Source organism: Citrus sinensis, chromosome 4 (assembly GCF_022201045.2).
Source record: "Citrus sinensis cultivar Valencia sweet orange chromosome 4, DVS_A1.0, whole genome shotgun sequence".
Classification (NCBI taxonomy): domain Eukaryota; kingdom Viridiplantae; phylum Streptophyta; class Magnoliopsida; order Sapindales; family Rutaceae; genus Citrus; species Citrus sinensis.
Genome location: NC_068559.1, coordinates 21,969,575 through 21,991,166, shown reverse-complemented (window position 1 = coordinate 21,991,166; position 21,592 = coordinate 21,969,575). Strand labels below are relative to the sequence as shown.

Here is a 21,592-nt window from a genome sequence, read left to right as displayed (position 1 = left end):
CAAATAAGGAATCTTTTCCACAGAAGCAAGGGAAAAAGAATAGGAATCTTTCCATCATTATTAACTTAAAACGGAGCTGACGGTTGAATTATTGCAGGAAAATGGAACGTTTTAAGATTGTTAGGACTCAGGTGTCTTTCCTGAATGGGAATCTAATGATTTTGTCTAAGAAATCAAATTTCAATTAGGGTTTAGAGGGAGAATTTGTACTGTTGATCATTAAGAATCCCAACTACCACGTACCCCTTTCCTATTTCATTTCCCTCGGAAAGTCAAAAGATTATGTTTCCTATTATTACTCGAGAAGTTTAAGGAAAGAAAAAAAAAATAAGGAAATTTTTTTTTTGGGGCATATTAAAAGTGTGAATTCATACATTAATAATAGAATTTAGAGGTCTACCAATCATAGTTTACAAATATGTGCTAACTAGAGGCGAGATCCATTCTCTCAAGCTTTGGATCTAAATAATCCAATCACACAAATAGTTCCTTTGCAAAAATTGGTTATGAGATATATTTGAAGTAATATATCTGCATTCACCTACATTTATGGAGAAAAAAATTGTTAAAAGATCCGAGTAGGGAAATGCAAATTTCTTGAGAGCATCAACCGCCCACTAAGCTACCGTTTGTGGTGAGAAGTTTAAAGAATTTAGAGCTTGCCAAATTAGGCCGTATATGCCGTGTAAATTTATTGTTCAAGAATATGGTTCTAGAATTATCATTACAACCGGAGAATTAGTAAAAAAAAGAAAAAAGCAACTAAATGCTACCAAAATAAGCTGAAACGATCATTTCCCAAAAGTCCAAAAGAAGCACTATTGCTAAATGGGAACACACTTTGACATATTGCAGCGGTTAAAGAGGTCCCCGCTAAAAGCCTACGTTTTTCCAAGCTGTGAAAGAAGTCAAAAAGTTAAATTAGATTTTGGATCCACCCTTTTTATCAAATCCCCACTTGCTTGCCTATGCCATTTTTGTGTGTCGATATTTTAATCCATGTGTCCAGACTTAGTCTCTCGTTAGACAATTCAGAAGGAAATGCTCCCCTTGTGACAACTGTCGTCGTTTGGTTACTATCCTCTTGTTCTTTTCTCCTTGTGCTCTTTGTATTCTCTCCCTTTTTCCCCATTCTTTCGTTCTCTCAGACTGTATATATAGGCACATCACACTCAATTCTCCTAAGACAACTCTTATCATCAATCACCAACTGATACAAGCTTATAGAATAAATGACGGTTGATTCTAACCCACCTCTAGGACATCATTTTGAGAAACTTGTGTGCCACCCGGATGAGATTTCTACACTTGAGCCCCATGACTGTCAGCAGCAAAGTGGAATCATGATGGAAGAATGCCAACTTCCATTGATAGACCTCATTGGCCTGAACAGCCATGATGAAAGGGAAAGGGCAGCTAGCGCCGAAGCCATTTGCAGAGCATCATCCGAATGGGGATTCTTCCAAGTGGTGAACCATGGGATAAGCCCTGAACTACTTAGGAAGATGAGGAAAGAGCAAGAGTTATTGTTTAAGACACCATTCGAAAGGAAAGCTACTTGTGGACTTTTGAATAACTCATACAGGTGGGGGACTCCTACAGCTACCTGTCCAAAGCAATTCTCTTGGTCTGAAGCTTTTCACATTCCTCTCACCAAAATTTCTGACCAATCTTGCTATGGAGAGTTCACTTCTCTAAGGTACTAAGACAAAACTATCATAATCGCAGCCAATTCTATGTAATTTTCCTTCTATAACTGTAAAGCCTAACGTTATTATCTTTTGCCTGATTCTGTGAACAGGTTAGTGATGACAGAATTTGCGGCAGCGATGTCAAAGCTAGCAAGGTTACTTGCAAGGATTCTAGCAGAGAATCTAAGCCAGCAAGGGGGAATGCTTGATGATATCTGCAATGAAAGCACTTGCTTTCTTCGCTTGAATCGCTATCCAGTCTGTCCAATATCTGCTGAAATGTTCGGATTAGTACCACACACTGATAGCGATTTTCTTACAATCCTATATCAAGATCAAGTCGGTGGACTTCAACTCATGAAGGATTCCAAATGGGTGGCCGTTAGACCTAATCCAGATGCTCTTATTGTCAACATTGGCGATCTCTTCCAGGTAAACAAACATCAAGCATAACAAATATCACCATTTCTTTTTTGATTCTTTCCAACCAAAAAAGAGTCCTATTATGCACACTGTTTTTTTCCTCCTGATAATCAGTAAAACGAATGCAGGCCTGGAGCAATGATGTTTACAAAAGCGTAGAGCACAAAGTGATGGCTAATGGGAAGATGGAAAGATACTCAGTAGCTTACTTCCTATGCCCTTCATATGACTCTTCAATAGGGAGTTGCACAGAACCTTCTACTTACAGAAAATTCACTTTTGAAGAATACAGAAAACAAGTTCAAGAAGATGTAAAGCAAACTGGGCATAAAGTTGGCCTTCCAAGATTTTTACAAGTGAAGAACGCTCAGCTTTAAGGAGTCAAACAACACATTCTATGCATAGATACAATTGATTTTATTATAATTATTATTTTTAAATTAAAAATTTTAAAAGCACGCGGTTTGATCAATACTATGCCCCCTTATTATCAATTGTAAACACCAATCAAACCATTTGTACTTTATACACACCAAGACAAAGGGAAAGAAAATAATATAACAGTTGACAATATTATTTATATTTGGATCAATGTAGGAAGGATCTATTGTATTTTGTTTTATTTTCTCCTTCTTTCCTGGTAGGTATGTGAAATTTTGTCACCTTGACTATGGAATACTTATAAATAATAATAAATCCTTTCAACTAGTAGGCGGGGAAAACTAAAGAAAACATTTGATGAAAACATATAACCGTAAATGGCTATTTCTCTTAAACATCAAGCATATAGAATGGGTCCTTAGTTCTCTTGTCCATTCAAGCTACATCTCCGAAGCCCAAACAAACAGGTAAAGAAGCGACTTAAAACTATTAATTATCCATATCTGCAAAGATCAATATTTGGAAGAGAACGACACGCTAAGATAAGAGAGCCTTAAAATCTAATAGTTCCATGCATTCTAGTATTCTACATTATCGAACATCAAATTTAAAATTCAGTTTAAATTTGAAACTCCAAATGTTTAATCTTATCATTTTTCACTACTACCTAGTCATCGCTCTTCTCTTCTGCTATGATATCACATATAATCACCCTGAAAAAATGCTTTTCCAGCTCAGAACTGTATTACGAAGCATGGTAAACCATTAGGCGACATGGTTCCATTAATAATATTTGGAATTAAAGCAACATCCAGCAAGAACTAAAATACACTGAAACCGAGGACATGGGGAAATACAACATCTGGTGTTCTCAGAATGCTATATTTTCTTAGATTTTAAGGTTGCTAACAATCAAAAATCATTGGAGGTTCAAAAGATAATTCCAAAACTAGAGTAAATTTTGAGGCAATGCTAGGACGAGAAAGATACAGCCATTAAAAGGCAGTGTAACTCTTAAACCTATTAGTTAAAGAGACAAAATTGCCGGGTCTTCACTGGATGCCAGGTATCCGATACGAGAACACCTGGAACACGGCTATAGAAGTTTAAGTTTGCATATTTACATTATTAAACACTTCCAGCAATTGATATTTAAGTACGAGTATGTACATAATATTAATTAAAAGAGAAGCATTCAGAAGGACATTCCAAAGGTGCAACAATAATTTATTTCAAACCACTTGTACAGATCAACTACATGTCTGCTCTATGAACATAGAGGGCTACAATTTCTAAATCATTTCACACCTTTCGGCACACTGAAAATGAGAAAATGTGACAATACTAAACAAAATTCACTTTAAGCCGGGGGCCCAAAAAAAAAAAAAAGCCAGCTAAAGCTATTATGATGAACAGCGAGTAACACAAAAAAAAAACAAGTAAAGCTTCATTTACAGAAATCACTGTTCCATTCTGTTCTATGTATATGCTGTATTGTTTCAGACAAAAAGAGAAAGGTGAAGATAATTAGTGGCAAGTACAAGAGTGTGTCCCAATTCAAGCACACAATGTGTATGCTTGAATTTGCAAAATCCTATTCAGTCAAGTAACACTGCTACCTTGTCTTTGAGACTGCTCTTCTTTTTCATCACCGGGGATGCTACAGTGTGTTCTTGTCCAGCATCATTCTTCTGGGTCTCACTCAGCTTTCTAAACTCAATATCAAAAATATCGTTAGCAGTAAATTTAGTCCTGTTTTGGTCCTCAACGGGTTTCTTCAACAAAGGACCCAAAAATAAATCAAGCATGTCCTGTGCCGGATCCCCTGTTCTGCTGACGGAGACCAAACTTTGTTCACTCATTGAACCCATTGCCGAATCAGTACTTAATTTCTGGTTCAGGATATCACGATTCTCAAGAGAAGTCGATGCCAGAAGCTCTTTCTCCGATTCCAATTCTCTACGTGATGATGATTGCACTTCACCTCTTTCCCCATCAGCTTGGACATACTGCACAAAAACATAATTGAAACATAAGATACCTTAGCATCATGAATGATCTGATTAGCAACTTCGCGCACTTTATGTTTAGCAATTGCAGAGGCGTACACACTACAATGCATGGGAATTTGAATCCTCTACTGGATCAGCGGTGCGTGAATATTGTTGAAACTATAGATTAACCAAATAGCGACAGGTTTAAAACGTGGCTCAACATATGTTGAGCAACGTCTAATATAAAAATTTGGAGCATGAGAAAGCACAAGTCACCTCTTTAGCAATGCTTAGTAAATCTTCCACAGTGAGAGTGAGTTGCTCTTCTTCTTCTTCTTCTTCTTCATCTCCATTAGTATTATCATCATCCTCAATTTGATCGACCCTCGTATGAGTTATTTGCTTGAGTTTTCTTCTCTTCTTCGGTGGGGCCGGTTCCCGAACTTTTCTTTTCTTCTGAGTTCCAGTGACGTTAATCTCTCCGCCCTCTTCTTCTTCTTCTTCTTCTTGGTGTCGTTGAGTTGATTTCCTTCGTCGGGGCCTTCTCGTTGTTTCAGACTTCCCAACAATATCTGCAGGCTCCTTGGAATTGGAATTGGAATTGGAATTACGATCCAGTCCTTCGCCGTCGGATTTATTTACGTTTACGCCCGCCATCCATGACGGTAAACGCCTCCTGCTTCCATCCCCAGCTCTACTGCCACTACCGCCGACTCCAACCATTTTTTTTTCCACAAATAATTTTACATAAATTCAAACTTCCGAATTTCGTTGACGAAATTAACTCATGATTAATAATATATAATATATTAAGTTCGTTAAGAACGTACCAGTTTTTCACAGAACTTGTCCGCCAAATGCTCCCGAGTTACCAATTCACCACCCCTTTTTTTTTTTCTTAACGATTCTTCTTTTTTTTTAAAAAAAAAAAAAAATTCAACTTCGAATTATAATAACGAATTAATGATCCAGGTCAGGTCGGGGAAACAACTTTGAGGGGCCACCAATAAGAAATGATCACGTAATCAAATGTTTTGGCTGGCAAGTATTGTCGATTCTTTTGCTAAAGAACAGCCACTTGTCAAATAATTCATCAACCATTCCATAAGTAAATTAGAAATATCATTTCTCAGGGTATCACGTGGAAAGTGAAGGCAACGCATTACTTCACTTCAAATTATCCATCGTATGTTTGAAGGTACACAAGATGTTTGACTGACTGACTTATATAGGTCAACACATCTACTACTCAAATCAGATTTCTCAATAACTCAGTTCCCATGGAGACGGCAACCAAGCAAAGTTTAAAATGCTTGAACAGAATCTATGCTCTGAGTACAAACGAAAATCAGATTACAATGCGGATCACACAATATTAAGAACTTACCGAACCAAAATAAGTACTAGAATTTCAGAAAATTTGATTACAATAAAATGCCATTTCTCCCAGCAAATAGGTCAAATTAACCACTGCTACCCGAGGACAAATATTACAGAAGACACCCATCCAACATTAACGGCGATACCTCATTCGGTCCCTACCTCTCTCATATTCTCTGGCTCGTTCATAATCATACTCCCGGTCTCTATCTCTACCCCTGTCCCTCTCTCTGCTTCGACTTCGGTGCCTCTCCCTATCATCACCGCCCCTCTTCTTGTTGCTTCCCCTGTCTTCTCGCTCCCTTCCTCTGTCTCTGCTTCGCTCTCTCCCATCGCGATCAGTCACACCTGCATCGTGATTCTTCTTAATCCTTGGTAAAGAAACAATATACTTGAGTGCCAATCCAATTCATCAAAAACACAACAATAATGACCATTTATAATGCTGTCAAATTTCATGGTGAATTACTCCCAAAAAATTAAGATGAGCAAAATTGTGGTTAATAATAACAAGAATATTACTACTACACTTGCCAAGTAGCATTCCATTATTTCCATCCCACATGTTGAATTCTAAATATTTACTTGCAATATCTGCGGACTTATTATCTCCATCTCCCTTCTTCACAGCGAATAAAGATACATTGCAGCACAGTAATTAACTGCAAAGATAAACCAGTAGCTCTTCATCCTTGAATTCTTCTAAAAACACCACACAACATGGGTATTGAACCTTCTTGACTCTCCATAATTGAACTGCTGAATCACCAGTTGCCAATAACATCATACTTCACTCCAAAGGGCAACACCTAGATCGCTCAAGAAGCCTATCTACATAACGATAGAATCCTCTTACTGGAGTTTCATACCATAAACAAAAGTTCTACAGGATTGAATTCTTATATAACTGAATCCCAAATGGTTTAATATTAGAATTTAAAACAAATGACATCACTGCTATTTTACTGTAGCTCTTTCTCTGGCACCAAGCCACCAACTGGAGAGACAGTGCAGACAAAGCAAGTGTCCCCTTGACTAGAGCCAAACAAAAAGACATGAACTAATAGAAATGGTTCAAAATGACAAACCCCAGACCCATTCAACCAACTCCAGATTGTAAATTCTAGAGGATGCTCTTTCCAAAAGACACCAAGACTGAAAATATAGATAGTACAAAAAAGTTTTTCTAAGAGAACGCTCGCCATACCTAGTTCCTCAACCTCCCATCCTGCACGTCCAGCACCTGGAAGCACCTGCGCGGCTTCAACTTGTTGCGTCTTAGCACGAAACTTTTTCTTGAGATTTCCAAACTCATCATACAACTCACCATCATCCTGAAATATACATAAAGACTATGAAGAATACAGAATAAGTTATGTAACTTCAAGTAATTCTAGTTCGAGTAATCATTACTGCTTCAGCCTCCCGCCTCCGTCGCTTCGTTTCCTCTAGTTCTTCTTCATCAAGTTCTTTGTAACCACCACCACGCCCTCCTCTGTTCAGCAAGGATATACACATATTTTAGCAATATAATAGCAATATGATGTTCAAAGATTGTTCAACAAAATATTAACGTCCAAACAACAGACCAGAAAGAAACACTAATTAATAAGCCAGTTTCCTTTCAAAGATAGAACCAAATAAAATCAAAAGAAAAATATAAACACGTATGGGAAAAAAAAATACTGTAGTTATGAATTAGATTATGTCATCTAAAGAGTACAGCAATAAAATAAATAACACAAATGCATAAGTTGTAGCTTCTTCCCAGGGAAATGTATCCGTAAAATGATACTGCATTAAGTCCTAAAATGTGATGAGATGATGTCTGAAAGGACATCTAACATTTCATCCAACATTTTCTGTATTCAATGAATGATATAAATCTTAGATTCAAAATTTGCAAAATTTCCATCCATTTTGATGTTGAACACACTTCCCGTATGCAATTGGCATGTGATGGCACAAAAACAATCATCTTGCTGTTTATGTTGATCTCATGATACCCAATAACCTTTCACAATTGACCATGTACCACTTCATATATTGCATTAACAAAAGCTCCACAGCACAGCAATCATAACTAACAACTTGAGAATTATTAAAGAGATTAAATGGAGGCAGTACAAGAACAAACATGTTAAAGGCTATATTTATCATGTTTTCCCATTTTTCTTATGATCAAATGAGCACAAAAATGAACTTTATTGGGAAAGTCCTTAGTCTGTTGCCAAATGTACACTCCATGACAGCGAGTTCATGTCCTAATCTACTTAAAAAGTCTCAAGAATATACTTTGTTGCAACATATTAGGGGCAAACTGCAAGTTAAAGTATCTCCCCACTTTGACAGAGTCAACATATTGCCACAGCCCACTAGCAATTAAACGAGGCTCATGGTTTTCTTGCAACAACAACCAAAGATCAAAATGAGCAAACATATCTAGCTCTTACCTCACATTTAACTCAATCCAAGAACCACCCCCCACCCCTTCTCTCTTCAAAAAAGGAGAGGGTTAGGTGTAGACCTACGAAGTATGGAAAATTGGACATACTTGCAATTATATGAATTCTATAAATGACAGCTAAAGAGCTTATTTTTATTATCAAGTAAATATATGTGATAGACAGAAATGGTAAAACAAACAGAAAGTTGACTATCATGTTATATCTTAAACCACCAACTTGCGAAATAATGCACAACAGTGAATTAATTTTAGAGGACTGATCAAAGTTTCCACTGTTGATAGCTAAAAAACATAAGCATGAAAACAAATATAAAATAAAACAAGAAGTTGATTATCATCTAATACCTAACACCACCCTCATTGTGACCAGGTTTATTCGTGTTGCAGATATTGCACTTTGTTCGCTTTGCCCAGTTGATATTACCACACCTGGGAAAAAGAAATTAAAGAAGAAAAACCATAAAAAATAGGGAGCTTACATATATATGATAATTAAAGCATCTGCTCCAAGCTACTGTTTAACCAAGGTAGAAAAATGTTACGCATAAAACAAGACCAAATTGTCCTAGCAGCATAACATAATCCAGTGATCATAAAACATTGTAATTAACATACACACGCCACATACAAGATAATAGATGCAAAAGTATGATAGATATTCCTCCAAAGATAAATATCACACAAACACACAACTGCACAAGCAAATTTCCATACTCACCTTTCAAAAAAAAAATAAATTCCTATCTGTGTTGATATATGTTAAGCCATGAACAATGTCACCAACATTGATTAATAAATTCAGAATTATCAAGGAATTCATCACATAAACCCACAAGGACCTGAACCCTTTGGGCCAATTTCAATATGTCTGCACTCATTAACAATATAGTGAGCTAGAATTAGAATAGCACTATTGGGGCTCAACCTCTATAAATTTTTAACAAACCGAGTTTTACAAGAACAGCCTTTCGGTATCTCCTTCCAGTCAATACAGATGTCTACAGAAAATATGCACTCATTAATATGCACCCATTAATCTGTTCTATTTTGCCAGATATAGGTAGTTGCTTAAATTATGAGATAAGTAGCATAACGTCATCACATTAAGTAGCATTAACGTGTCACAGGAACTATACGAAAACGAACCCAAGAAAACTTCTTACCAAATGAAAGGTTACAGAGAAACAGTATATTTGCTGTATGACATCAACACGATACAACTTCACAGAAAGAGGCTTACATGGGACAAGACCAATCATTTGGACCAAAAAGCCCAGTAGCAGCACCAATTTGCCGGCCCTGGCTCCCTGATTCATTGCCAGCACGACCTCTCCCACGACCACCAGCTCTTCCCCCAGCACCCGGTCCACCAACAGGTCGAGCAGTTCCACAACGATTGCACACGCCACGAAATGCAAAATTTACATTTGAACAACTGCTACCACAATAAACAATAAGCAGCTAATTGCAGAACAATCGAAGTACGGACAGAAGAATAAAACAAGCCTACATAAAAAAGATCAAGAAGGAGCTGCTCACCAATATCACATCACAGACCTTGTATTCGGACACATCCAGTCTCCATCCTGTTGCCAAGTTTTCCCCACAGCATCACCCCGACCTCTACCTCGTCCAGCAAACCCATTAACATCCCTAGAATTTTCATCCAATCCGCTGACATCACCCGCAACAGTTGGATCTCCAGCAGCAGCAGCTGAATTATAGGCATGATCATCTTTTCCCCTAGACTCCGCAATAAAAACCCCAATTAAATTACCATGAAAATCCTTGTTGTTAAACCACTCAACAGCAGCCAATGCAGCATGTGGATCCTCATATGTAACCGTAGCATCTCCCTTATATTCATTTGTACTTTTATCTCGGTACAACCATACTTTTGGCCGACCGGTTCGCTTGTCTTTCTGAAAAGCCAAAGCAACATACACAAAGTATCCATGACATTAGCAACAGAAAAAATTAGTAACATTGATATAAAACCAAAAATAAGACGTACGGAATTTCATACCTTTAGCAAGCCGATGGTACCGAAATACTCAGCCAACATATCCTCATCAGTTCCGTGAGGCAAATTACAAACATAGACAGACCCATTTGCCATTGTCATCCAATTTCATCAATTGATTTGAATGTGTATAGAGCTAGTTTGAAAGGAAAAAACAAAAAAGAATCAGAAAAGAATGAGGAAAACACAACTAAATAATTTGATTATCAAATTCGGAAATTGCAGATCGTAAGCCTTGAATAGATTTAAGAAACCCTACTGTTATACAATCAATTAAAATTGAAACCCTAAGAGTAAAAAAAAAAAAACCTTTTACTTACTGGTAGAAAAGACGAAGACGAAGACGAAGACGAAGATGAAGATGGGAATGCAGTGAACAAAAAGCCGCCACTGCTCTGAAATCCCTGATTTCTTGTTTGGAAGTAAGGGGATTCTGAAGGGGAAGATCCAAATAGTACAAAAGGCCTTTTTTTTTAAAAAAAGAATTTATCATCCACTTCAGGTGGGCTGGCTTTCAACCTCTCTTTTTTTTTAAAAGGCTATTTCTGAGTGTGCCAAAGTCAGTATCTAAAAATCCCTCACTTTAAAGTTTTCTAGTGGTTGGGATTAATTTCAAATAGATCCCTTATATATTGGCAATATTTAAAATGCCCCCCAAATTTGTAAGTCAACATCCCGCCGCCACAGTCCACGCCACGCCATCAGGTTTATATTGGGCCATCATTAAAAGTCCAGGCCCAGCATACAATTGCAAATTTGTAAATTAACTGCCAACTGCAACTTAAGGAGCCGTAAACAAAACAACTTGTTAGTTTGTTTTATGTTCTTCCCCCACGTGTAATCGAATTGTCTTCATTTTTGGTTCATTGCCGATCTCTTTCAACTGGAAAATGGGTTCTGATTCAAAGAGTTCATCCACAACAGGTACAAATTTATAGAGTTCAAATTGATCTTCAGTCTTCAGATGATTAAAAGTTTAAAAACATAATTGCCATCATTATGCTCTTTCCAGGAAAGGCTATTGTTATTATGGGCGTTAGTGGTGCTGGGAAATCGTAAGTTTCACATTTCCTCATTTCATTTTTAATAAAACTTGTGAGGCATTTGATGTTTGAAATCTGATGGGCGGTCATGGATTTCAAAACTTGCTTCAACAGCACCATAGGTGAGATGCTGGCCAGAGTTTTGAGTTGTGACTTTCTTGATGCTGATGATTTCCACCCACAAGCCAACAAGGGTATGTAGCCATGCATGAATGTCTATTCTTTTAAGTTTAAATCAATTCTGTGTGGCATGAGTTGATGAATTTCGATTGCAGAAAAGATGCATCATGGGATTCCTCTTACTGACGAAGATCGGAATCCGTGGCTGGAGAGGCTGAGGGACGTCCTGAGAGAAAGAATAACCAACGGAACGACTGTGATACTCGGATGTTCTGCTCTGCAGAAGGGATACCGGGAAATTCTAAGATTTGCTGACCCCAATTATGAATCCGAAAGCTACACTAGCCTGGTGAAGTTTATTCTTTTGGATGTTCAGGCAGAGGTGCTTGTTGCTCGGCTAAAGGAAAGAGCTGCACAAGGGAAACATTTCATGCCAGCTTCACTTTTGCAATCTCAGTTAGATTTGCTTGCGATAGATGATTCTGAAGGGATACTTAAGGTCGATGCCACTCTGAGTCCGCAAGCCATTGTGAATTACATACTAAACACATTGCAGCAATTATATAACTAGTAATTTAGACTTGCAATAACAAAATATCGTGATTTTATTATCAATCTTGACCATGTTACAATGAATTAAACGCTGAATAAGTTTTATGTCATACATAGTTGTACTATTTGGTTCCACATACCACATGTTTGCTAAACACCATAATTCATAAAACAAGCTGATTACATAATGAAATGTATGATTACATAGAGTATAGCTACAAATTCTACAAAATCATCCAATTCAAAATATTCTGCAAAAATCATCCAATTCAAAATCTTTCATGGTAACTTCACCACTATTGTATACCTTCAATTTCATAACTATCTCACCGCAAAATTTTAGATGCTATGATCACAGTGGCGACTTCATAAAGTACTTGAATCTGGCTCGATTGTTGATCGCAATCCACCACGTACCATCATTTGAGCATAAAATTCTGCATGCTCCTGTCAACAAAAACACAATTTAAATGCCATGGTTCGTTTTAGATTTGAAACTAACATTAGGAGCTTAGATAGAAAAATTCCCTGATGCAAAGATATGCCTGAGTGTGTGTTGTAAGTGCAATGGCATGTAAATGTCAATCTTTTCATCTACAAATGCATGTATTATTTTCAAGTTCCCATAATTAAGCACCTTGTGCTTGCATTCTTTTCACCTTAAGCTTGCGTTCTTTTCACAAGTACATGAAAAGCATAAGAAGGAGGCACATAATCTCTCAGAACAAAAAAAGACACAAAAGCTCAACCAGAATGCAATATGAGAGAACTTGCATTCTGGAAACAGAGTTCAGAAGGCCTGAACATCTTTAGAGTTTTTCTTCAAATATTCAATCTAGATGAGAAGTACTGGACCAAATTCTGGGACTCAATTTGTGTCGACATGGCTTTGTTTTTCCAAATAAATAGCAGATCATAGTGTTGATCAATTAGAAAGTCCCACCAGTGCATGAAAGTTCTAAAACAGAGGAAGCACATACCTTGACTGTTACAATAACAATTGCCATGCCATGTTCTCTAGATTCATGAAACAATTTTCTAGCATCATCAGGTGTAACGGATGGAACCACTTGAGGCAAGACCTTTGCAACTACAAGAAAAGAAACACAAAGACATAAGCAAAAAAGTTAATGACACCCACTATATCCTATATCCCGTTTAAATTATGCAATGCTAAGAAGACAACTTTTCAAGTAAAGAACTACACAACATTGCCAAATAATTTAGGTCCACTTGGGGGCAACAATAGCAAATGGTTCAATCATTTCATTTTCCTCTTCAGAATCTGTTGGATTTCACCCACAGACAGAATCAACTCCAAAGACTAAAAAAAATTTACCTTACATTTTTATCTGCTGCTCACTTGGGTGGTACACATAAGAAACATCTGGGAGGGGGAAAAAATGTTTTTGAAAGAGAAAGTAATCACAAAAGAGCTGTGGAACTCAACGGAGCTCAGCAAAATCTAAGCTACCTCATCAATTTATGGTGCGAGTAATCATGACAAGTTACAAAAAGAATAAAAACCCTAAAGCAGCCCCAATGGTGGAAAACAAAAGCTGCCCAAGAAACACAAGTAAAGCTGAAAATTGGCCTGCATAGAAGCAAAATAGCAAACAGAGAAATTACATTACATACCCAACTTCTCAGAATGGCGTGTATCATCAATGAGGAGAACTCTATAACTATCTCCACTGCCAGTGCCTCTCTTCTCTTTCATCTTCCCAATATCTCCTCCTGCAATTGCAAAAAACAACATAAGGTAAATGCAATTTTATTGGAATGAAATAATAATAAATAAATAAATAACATAACATAAAAGAAAGAAAAAAAGAAAATAAATTTACCTTCTAAAACTTGGGTAGAAGGGTCAAACTGGGACTGATCAAAAGCGGGTTTTTCTATGACACCAGCACCACCAGTTTTAAAAGTACCAAATCTTGCCTCAACAAACAAACAATTTTTGGGGTTGTTATTGGAAGCCGCCATCTTCATCTTCATCTTCATCTTCATCTTCATCATACATCTTGATTTTGGAGGATTTACGATTGGAACTGGAGGAGACAAATAAACAAGCTTTGTTGTTGAACAACACGACGTCGTTGATGCTGCCGCTGCTGCCATATCCACCACCTGTACCTCCTGTAAGCCTAAGCCAGCCAGCCAGCCTTTTTCACTCAAAATCCTATATTCTCCAAAACTCTCCGTGTGTTTGGTTGTTTTTTTTTTTTTTTTTTCCCGACAGTACAGACTACAAGTGGAATCGTACTGCTTTTAGTTTTGGTTTTATGGTGGGGGATGAACTGTTGTTTTATTTACCACCACATTTATACGAACCGCATGAATGAATATTCTTTATTATTATTATTATTATTATTATTATTTATTTAGTTATTTTTGTCGATATATGTCCAGCACACAAAGGCCCAAACACAAACAAAAATATCTAATTCACGTGTATAAACAATTCCCACAGACAAGAAGACTCACGAATCGTGCATAATCTAAAAAATAAAGAAAACATTGTAGATGGGCTGCTCACCACTTTGACACGCTGTGCTGGTGATAGAACAGTAAATTTTAAAAATTTTGATGTAATAATTTATTTTATTGTTATTATTTAAACAATAATATATTTTATCTGTATTTTTTAAACAATAGTTTAAAAAATTATTTTATTAATATATTGTATAATTTATCAAGGACAAATAAATTTTTTAAATAATGATAAATTAGTTTAAAATAAAATTTCAAACAAAATTAAAAAAAACATCTATAAGAAAATTCGATGTTATTTAATTATTTTTAAGATTTTTATTTTAAAATAATTTGTGTTTATTTAATTAAAAATTCTATTTTACTTGTAATGAATTATATAGTAAATTCATTATAAATTTATAAAAGGATATTTTGGGTTATATTTTAAAAACTGAGGATGAAATAGCTATCGTTTTAGCAAGCAAAAAAAAAAAAAGATACTTTTTTCCCCATTTTGAAATGTGATTATTGACGAGGGTTTACAAACTTTATTTCATGCGAGTTTCTCTCCGAAAAATAAAAGAAAAGACTCGTGCAGCTAACCACCCACCACATCGACCTTAGGTCCAATGAAGTAATGGGACATTCGATCACGGTGACCCTAAGAGTTTCATGGACCACAATTTGGGCACTGTTTTTGAAGGATCAAAATATTAATAAAAATCAATAACATCTAATCACACGACAGCGATCACACCGTACGTATCAATAATCACAACTAGTTGGTTGGACTAGATAACGAAAAAATATAAAATGGGCATAAATTTTCCCGAACAATTGTCTGTAACAGTGCCGGGTGGAGTTCTTGGCATTAGTAGATGTAGATATGAACAAAATAATCATTTCATAAGATTCGATCATATTATGTAGAGCCGTTTTGTAGACCACAAAAAGGCCAAAAGAAAACTCCAGGCTATGTTCCTTGTTGGATTGAGGAAACAAAATTGCCATTTGAAAAGCGTAAATTCTGTCCGCGTATCAGGCGACTTGAGTCCAACTCGTTGCTTTTACGAGACACGACAAAGAAGATATGTATGATAGTAATTCATCCGCTTGCTTTCAGAATATCTGTCTACTTAGAAAAAAAAAAGTTTATTTCCACTTGCCGTGCTTAAATAACAAACACATGATAATACCGTGCAATTCAAGTAATGTTTTTTTTTTTGCCGCTTAATTTTTACTCTGGAACAGGACAGAGAGGGATTCTTAAACAGTGATTTGCTATTTGAAATGAAACTCCTATTGGGCAAAAACTGAATAGAATGCAAATTAATAGCCAGTGGCAAATCTCTGCCTAATTATTCATCTTGAAACAAGATAATCAACAGCTAAGTAATAACTTCCTACAATCATAAATGATGCAAACCCACTGCGAGCCATCCGCAACCAAAAGCCACGGAACAAGAGATTCCGATCTGCAGGGTGGATCCCTGTAGCTCTTTCAAACCTTTTCCCTGGTCGATTCCATTTCAGAAGCTTCCTCTCCATTGACACATACTGCAATCAGACAATAGGATTACAATAGTATGCAATGTAAATAGAAGCAAAATGATTCAAGAGAACCATAGCAACGGACTACTCTCATATGATGTTGGTGTTTAAGCATTGAGATCAAAAGAACAGAATAAATACCTAAACTATATACAAAAAGACCAGTGCATGAAATAAGATAAGAGTAGGAAAATGGAAAGATCAATCACCAAAGAGAATCATTCATTCAAATACAAGTTTATTTTTGGCATGATGCGTGCAACACTGCAACAGTTTGGTATCTGAATCATCTAACAGTTGATGCTACATATACAACACGAGATGGGCTAACCAAAACTTTTTAGTCCACCTAGGAAACACAGTTCATCATCATATTTACCTAAAATCAACTCATTACTAAAACCACTGAGCTCTAAGATTTGTGGTTAAATTTTGTAATATATGCGAGGATCAGCAGAAAAAGCTTTACCACTAGGTAGAAAAGCCATCCTGACCTAGGACCATCTCACAGAAGTGCCTCAAAATGGTTACACAAAATCTTCACCTCAGTATGGTTCACACATTAAATTATTGCTTCCAAACTAATTTCACAGCATTAATGCAATGAGGTCATTAAATATTCACACAAGGACAAAACAAACTCTGCCCGTAGCAAATAACATACCTTTGGAAGCACAATAGATTGTGATCGATTTTTGGCAGTGTCAAAGCAATGAGATGCTGCGGCAGCAACTGCACCGGAAAATCCAGCAGCAAGACTCACATATAAAGGAGGCAGGGGACCAATTTCTTCATCAGATCTAAAAGAACGCAAGGAAACTTGGAGATTAACACAGATACAAGAATTAATTGACGTCTAAAAGCTATTAAACATTATTTAAAGCATCAAATAATGACAGAAAATAGGTTAATTCATCTAATATGAAAGCTCATTTAGAACTTCCCGACAAGGCAACAGCCAGCTAGTACTATTGTAGCTAATAAGACAAACGGTAAATTCAAACATGAAATCCTCCTGGGAGAAGCTTGGGAGGAGAAGAAGGAGAAGAAAACGAGAAGAAGAAGAAATAGACATTCAGCAAGCAATACAATGCATGTTTGTAGTGGCATAATCTCAATTCTCGAATACTAGCAGAAATTCCTAAAACCTATAAAATGACACTTAAATCAACATTCTTGATACTGCCAGAAGTTTAAATAATGGAAAGAAAGCATTCTATAGATCCATTTCACCTTGAACACTAAACAAAGTAAATAATGCAAGATGCAGACAAAGACAGGGGTAAGAAAGGCATAAAAATTCCAAATCCACACATTTGGTGAATGAAATTCCCAAATATTTACCGAACCAACTTCTTTCTTTTTTTTGAAATGTATCATGATAATATAAGAAATAAGCATGCCCAAAATAAGAAACAAAAACATGACAGGAAGCATACTGCTACTGGAAAATCTTTATACAATCGAAGGATATATCTTATACCTGGGTTCAGGATCCATCCCAACGGCTTTCCAATCAAGCATCGCTCGGTGTAGGAATTGCCAGCTTGAAAAGAATATGCCACCAAAAACAGAATCTCGAACAACTCCAGACCGCAGACCTCTCCACAATGCACCCCATCCTTCCAAGGAGACAATATCAGATGGCCTCCTGACGCTGCTTACTAATGGTGGTCTTCCAGACCCAGACATCATCCAAGGGTACTCTTGTAAGGCACCCATCAAATCTGGATATTTGTTGGTCAATATAGACAAAAGACCAGAGGAGTGGCTCAATGCCTTCAGATCAGGAGTATACCCATGAAGTAGTCTTCTAATGACAGGTGCGACAGTTACATTTTCTGCAACAGATGTAGAGTTTTGAACTCGAATGGCTGAGGAGACCTGCGCCCTCACTTTCATAAGTTCAAATGGAGAGCTTATAAGGGCTTCTGCAGCACCAGCTACCATTCCAGCCATTAGGGCCTCAGAGACATACACATAATTGTCTTCCCGACCATCTGACACACAAGCAATTGTAACCACCATATAAATGGATTGAAAGCTGTACAGCATTATTGAGCAAAATTCAATTCAGTAAGACTACTATATTCCACAATTCATGAGAATTAACTTGAATTACATTAACAAATTTCCTAATACACGCTACTAGTCAGTAAGCCACTACGTTGCTAGCCACAAACAAGACATTCAGTAATCATGAAAGTAGGAAGTTCAGTCAAATTTACTTTCGGGGATCCAGAACTTATCTCAAATGAACTCTTAGGAATGCAACTATAACAGCAGTACACAGTAACCTAAAAAATCCCTGATTTATATTTCTTCTACTTGCAGTTGCGATAAAAGAGGTCATTGTTCAATTAACACGCTTTATGATAATTCATACTCACCTCACCAAACTTCAATGTACTTACAAGAGTTAAATCAAACTTGGCAAGCGTTCTATTAAAGTTTTAATTTTTCTTTAAAAAATATTTGGAGTGCAGTAAATAGTCTACTATTCCAAAATACCTTTCAACCTCAATAGGGTTTTATGCCCTAATGTAAAGAGCCAAAAAAGTCCTTTCATCCAGAAGTTTGAAGTTTAAAAGAGGTCTCCAAGTCTCATTAAGGAATCAATAAAGCCTATATCTTAAAAGGAGACATGAGAATCTTCTAAAGCAAACACGATCTTCTTCACCGTAATGAGAAAAATGACAGCTCCCCCAACGACAAACTATAGAATGAAATTTATAAGCCTCTAGGCATTGTCAATCTTTAACAACGAAGATAAATGGAGTCTATGCAAATATTACCGATAGGGATGGCAAAAATCCCCACGGGGACCGGTACCCTCGGGGATTTTCCCCATTTGGGGAGGGTATGAGGATAATTTCATACCCAATTTCTTATTCGGGGAAGGGACGAGAATTTTTTTTTACCCAATTTCTTATTCAGGGAGGGGACGGGGATGAGGTGGAATCCTCATCCCCTACCCATTTCCCCATTTTAATTTTTAATTTAATTTTTATTTTTTAAAATTACTAGTAAATAAATAATAAAAATTGAATTATAAAATTATAACTACTGGTAAAAATAAAAAAAATATCAAAATATTTATATTATTAAACTTTTAGGCCTAATTAACTAATTAAAGTCCTAAATTTTTATTTAGGACATTAAAAAGACCAAACAGATTCTATTAGCCCAAAACTTTTGTTTTAATTTGAATATTCATTAAATATTTTAAACTTAAATCTATTTTTTATTTATTTTTAGATGTTATAATTGCCCACAACAAATTACAATTTTAATATCTAATCTAATATAATATTTGCTCTTGATTTGCTTCGACTTAACTATTGTGCTGTAAAGGGAATAGTCCACATTTATAAAATGCCCACGCCACCATTGAAAAGTTAATTTTGAATCTAAATTTGATTTTATTTGTAACAATTTTGTATTAGGCTATTAATTTGTTCATGATAGTTTGTATCCCTTGCATGCTGCGTTACTTACTAATTTAATGTATGTGACTTTTGTAATGGATACTAATGTAAGATATATTTCGAATTTTACTTTTATTTGAATTTTTTATTTTAATATGATTAACTCAAAATCGAAAAAAAAAATGTATTAGTTATTCGGGGATCGAGGACCCTCGGGGATCCCCTGTTATTATTCGGGGAGGGGATGGGGATTCTCTTAAATAATTTTGACGGGGATGGGGAGGGGACGGGGGCATACGCAAAATGTTGGGGATGGGTACGGGGAGATTGGTCCCCTCCCCTCCCCTCCCCATTGCCATCCCTAATTACCAATCATATAGGCATTCAAGCTAAAACAAGAAAATTCTAACCACAATTAAATAATAATAATAATAATAATAATAATGAAAGAAATGGAGTGAAATCAATACCTTTATAGAAGGCACTCAGAATTTCATAGACTCCAAATCGGGCTCCCATACCGAAAGATCTTCCCAAAGTCGACCATCCCAAGCCACTATACAAGCCTTTTTTTTTTTTTTTTTTTATCAAACAAGAAGATATCACTAATCATTTACACAAAATATCAGAAATAAGGAATAACCAGGAAATTAAGATGATATATCTACACCAAACTGAAGCGATTGCTACACACTGAGAAGTATTCTAGCACCCTGTAGTCTATTCATGTTTACATTTTGGATTTCTTTCCCTGAAAATAAGAAACTTAACGCAATAGTTCAAGATATAACAAAAATTAATCGTTGCCCACAAAGCAGTAATAGACAAAAAGGGCAATGCAAAACATTTACCTGAAAGAGAACCGAGTCTATTGAGAACCTGAAGTGAGCTTAATTGTTTGTTGGAACCCGAACCCACCTGTTTTTTTTACAACAAAATAAACCGATCATAGAATTAAAAACGTTGCAAATCACTTCATGATGATAAACAAACAAGTAGAAGAAGCTTTTGATTTTACCTGCTTAAGGACTTTGATTGTGTCGAGAGGGTAAGTGAGGGACGAGGCTAAAGCCACCGATCCTACGCCAGCAATGGCATGGCTTGCAAACAAATTGTCTTCTAACATCATGCTAGTGTCAAAGTCAGCGTGAAGCCTATGCCTCAGAAGACAATTTATGTAATTTCGTCGAACATACGGCAGGCACAAATGAAATATGCTGCTTTATACTTGCTACTATTCACGTGAAACGATTTCACGTAGGTGGTATATAGCACCTCGCTCGCTCTCAAATCTAATTAACGTTGAAACTAGAAACTGGCCTGAGTTGGTTAGTTGAGCTTCTGAACAGTCTTTGGTAGTGAAGTGAAGTTTGTTTTGTGACTTGTGTATTACTTGCTTCTACAAGTAGACGCAATTGATTTGTTGTTTTTTCATTTGGGTTAATTCTGTCCTGCCCCCAAATCTTTCAACATTTTCCGCAGCGCATCCAATTGTTTCAACTTCTTTAGCCGCACACCCAAAAGCGTCAGTTTGGCTGTTATCTTTAACGCTTAAAGGGTAAAATGAGAAATTCAGTTGTAAAAATTAATAATCCTGTTATAAATTTGAAAGAATAGTGTGCTGTAAATTTGGAAGCAAATCCTTTAGAATTAGATAAGAAAATTTGTAACAAAGATTTATTTATGTTATTACAATATTTTGCGAGTTTTTTAAAGAAGATCAATAGATAAAGATAAGCTCATTTTTCGAGTTCTACATTTTGCTCAAACTATAACTGTATATATAATTGGTGCCTCAGTGCAGCGGGTGACAATATATGTTTATAAAACTCAAAGTAGTGAATTCACTTTCAAAGTGGTGAGTCCATTAATCACAAATGGTGCTTCCATTTACTTAGTGAATTCCATAATAAGTTTTACATTTTGCTCAAACTATAATTGTATATATAGTTGGTGCTTCAGTGCACTGGGTGACAATATATGTTTATAACACTAAAAGTAGTGAATTTTATTTTCTTGTTGTCTATTCTGCTTCATTTTTTCTTCATTTCTTATACTTCC

The 21,592-nt window shown here is 36.2% G+C and overlaps 6 protein-coding genes across 7 annotated transcripts; 2 read left to right on the top strand and 4 right to left on the bottom strand.

Moving 5' to 3' along the window:
• The first annotated feature begins 783 nt into the window (after positions 1–783).
• LOC102616701 (gibberellin 2-beta-dioxygenase 6-like) lies at positions 784–2,694 on the top strand. The gene is made up of 3 exons (XM_006484582.4): positions 784–1,699; positions 1,802–2,123; positions 2,243–2,694. The coding sequence occupies exons 1-3, from the start codon at positions 1,233–1,235 to the stop codon at positions 2,489–2,491; spliced, it is 1,038 nt and encodes a 345-aa protein (XP_006484645.1). The 5' UTR covers positions 784–1,232; the 3' UTR covers positions 2,492–2,694.
• A 1,225-nt stretch (positions 2,695–3,919) lies between these two features.
• On the bottom strand, positions 3,920–10,844 carry LOC102616121 (transcription initiation factor TFIID subunit 15). Of its 2 annotated transcripts, XM_006484580.4 has the most exons (9): positions 10,680–10,844; positions 10,363–10,495; positions 9,894–10,258; positions 9,577–9,771; positions 8,682–8,765; positions 7,283–7,364; positions 7,077–7,203; positions 4,766–6,217; positions 3,920–4,504 (listed from the first exon to the last, which is right to left on the bottom strand). In XM_006484580.4, the coding sequence occupies exons 2-8, from the start codon at positions 10,459–10,461 to the stop codon at positions 6,003–6,005; spliced, it is 1,167 nt and encodes a 388-aa protein (XP_006484643.1). In that variant the 5' UTR covers positions 10,462–10,495; positions 10,680–10,844; the 3' UTR covers positions 3,920–4,504; positions 4,766–6,002. The 2 variants fall into 2 exon arrangements, with proteins under 2 accessions (XP_006484643.1, XP_024956353.1); XM_025100585.2 differs by lacking the exon at positions 3,920–4,504 and having other exon boundaries at positions 6,077–6,240.
• On the bottom strand, positions 4,094–5,212 carry LOC102616411 (uncharacterized). Its single transcript, XM_025100586.2, has 2 exons — positions 4,766–5,212; positions 4,094–4,504 (listed from the first exon to the last, which is right to left on the bottom strand). Exons 1-2 carry the CDS (start codon positions 5,210–5,212, stop codon positions 4,094–4,096), a joined length of 858 nt encoding a protein of 285 aa, XP_024956354.2.
• Positions 10,845–11,128: 284 nt separating the features above from the next.
• LOC102615829 (gluconokinase) lies at positions 11,129–12,184 on the top strand. Its single transcript, XM_006484579.4, has 4 exons — positions 11,129–11,283; positions 11,372–11,414; positions 11,517–11,596; positions 11,678–12,184. Exons 1-4 carry the CDS (start codon positions 11,250–11,252, stop codon positions 12,091–12,093), a joined length of 573 nt encoding a protein of 190 aa, XP_006484642.1. The 5' UTR covers positions 11,129–11,249; the 3' UTR covers positions 12,094–12,184.
• LOC102615525 (ATP-dependent Clp protease adapter protein CLPS2, chloroplastic-like) lies at positions 12,110–14,377 on the bottom strand. The gene is made up of 4 exons (XM_006484578.4): positions 13,922–14,377; positions 13,713–13,811; positions 13,055–13,164; positions 12,110–12,521 (listed from the first exon to the last, which is right to left on the bottom strand). The coding sequence occupies exons 1-4, from the start codon at positions 14,196–14,198 to the stop codon at positions 12,441–12,443; spliced, it is 567 nt and encodes a 188-aa protein (XP_006484641.1). The 5' UTR covers positions 14,199–14,377; the 3' UTR covers positions 12,110–12,440.
• Positions 14,378–15,681: 1,304 nt separating this feature from the next.
• On the bottom strand, positions 15,682–20,940 carry LOC102615248 (uncharacterized). Its single transcript, XM_006484577.4, has 6 exons — positions 20,550–20,940; positions 20,383–20,449; positions 20,002–20,097; positions 17,587–18,103; positions 16,768–16,903; positions 15,682–16,109 (listed from the first exon to the last, which is right to left on the bottom strand). The coding sequence occupies exons 1-6, from the start codon at positions 20,658–20,660 to the stop codon at positions 15,915–15,917; spliced, it is 1,122 nt and encodes a 373-aa protein (XP_006484640.1). The 5' UTR covers positions 20,661–20,940; the 3' UTR covers positions 15,682–15,914.
• Between the last annotated feature and the right edge of the window lie 652 nt (positions 20,941–21,592).

What these genes read in the sequence shown, in the direction of transcription:
- LOC102616701 (XM_006484582.4), top strand. Translation starts at nt 1,233, where the DNA reads ATGACGGTTGATTCTAACCCACCTCTAGGACATCATTTTGAGAAACTT. An exon ending in GGAGAGTTCACTTCTCTAAG is followed by an intron (nt 1,700 to 1,801) that starts GTACTAAGACAA and finishes TTCTGTGAACAG; the next exon opens with GTTAGTGATGACAGAATTTG. An exon ending in ACATTGGCGATCTCTTCCAG is followed by an intron (nt 2,124 to 2,242) that starts GTAAACAAACAT and finishes AAACGAATGCAG; the next exon opens with GCCTGGAGCAATGATGTTTA.
- LOC102616411 (XM_025100586.2), bottom strand. Translation starts at nt 5,212, where the DNA reads ATGGTTGGAGTCGGCGGTAGTGGCAGTAGAGCTGGGGATGGAAGCAGG. An exon ending in TACTAAGCATTGCTAAAGAG is followed by an intron (nt 4,505 to 4,765) that starts GTGACTTGTGCT and finishes GTTTTTGTGCAG; the next exon opens with TATGTCCAAGCTGATGGGGA.
- LOC102616121 (XM_006484580.4), bottom strand. Translation starts at nt 10,461, where the DNA reads ATGACAATGGCAAATGGGTCTGTCTATGTTTGTAATTTGCCTCACGGA. An exon ending in AATGATTGGTCTTGTCCCAT is followed by an intron (nt 8,766 to 9,576) that starts GTAAGCCTCTTT and finishes TCTTTTTCCCAG; the next exon opens with GTGTGGTAATATCAACTGGG. An exon ending in ATGGGAGGTTGAGGAACTAG is followed by an intron (nt 6,218 to 7,076) that starts GTATGGCGAGCG and finishes ATCACGATGCAG; the next exon opens with GTGTGACTGATCGCGATGGG.
- LOC102615829 (XM_006484579.4), top strand. Translation starts at nt 11,250, where the DNA reads ATGGGTTCTGATTCAAAGAGTTCATCCACAACAG. An exon ending in AAAGAGTTCATCCACAACAG is followed by an intron (nt 11,284 to 11,371) that starts GTACAAATTTAT and finishes TGCTCTTTCCAG; the next exon opens with GAAAGGCTATTGTTATTATG. An exon ending in GTTAGTGGTGCTGGGAAATC is followed by an intron (nt 11,415 to 11,516) that starts GTAAGTTTCACA and finishes TTGCTTCAACAG; the next exon opens with CACCATAGGTGAGATGCTGG.
- LOC102615525 (XM_006484578.4), bottom strand. Translation starts at nt 14,198, where the DNA reads ATGGCAGCAGCGGCAGCATCAACGACGTCGTGTTGTTCAACAACAAAG. An exon ending in ACGCCATTCTGAGAAGTTGG is followed by an intron (nt 13,165 to 13,712) that starts GTATGTAATGTA and finishes CTTTTCTTGTAG; the next exon opens with TTGCAAAGGTCTTGCCTCAA. An exon ending in TTGTTATTGTAACAGTCAAG is followed by an intron (nt 12,522 to 13,054) that starts GTATGTGCTTCC and finishes TTTTGTTGACAG; the next exon opens with GAGCATGCAGAATTTTATGC.
- LOC102615248 (XM_006484577.4), bottom strand. Translation starts at nt 20,660, where the DNA reads ATGATGTTAGAAGACAATTTGTTTGCAAGCCATGCCATTGCTGGCGTA. An exon ending in TAGACTCGGTTCTCTTTCAG is followed by an intron (nt 20,098 to 20,382) that starts GTAAATGTTTTG and finishes AAAAAAAAAAAG; the next exon opens with GCTTGTATAGTGGCTTGGGA. An exon ending in TCTGAGTGCCTTCTATAAAG is followed by an intron (nt 18,104 to 20,001) that starts GTATTGATTTCA and finishes CTTGTGTGTCAG; the next exon opens with ATGGTCGGGAAGACAATTAT.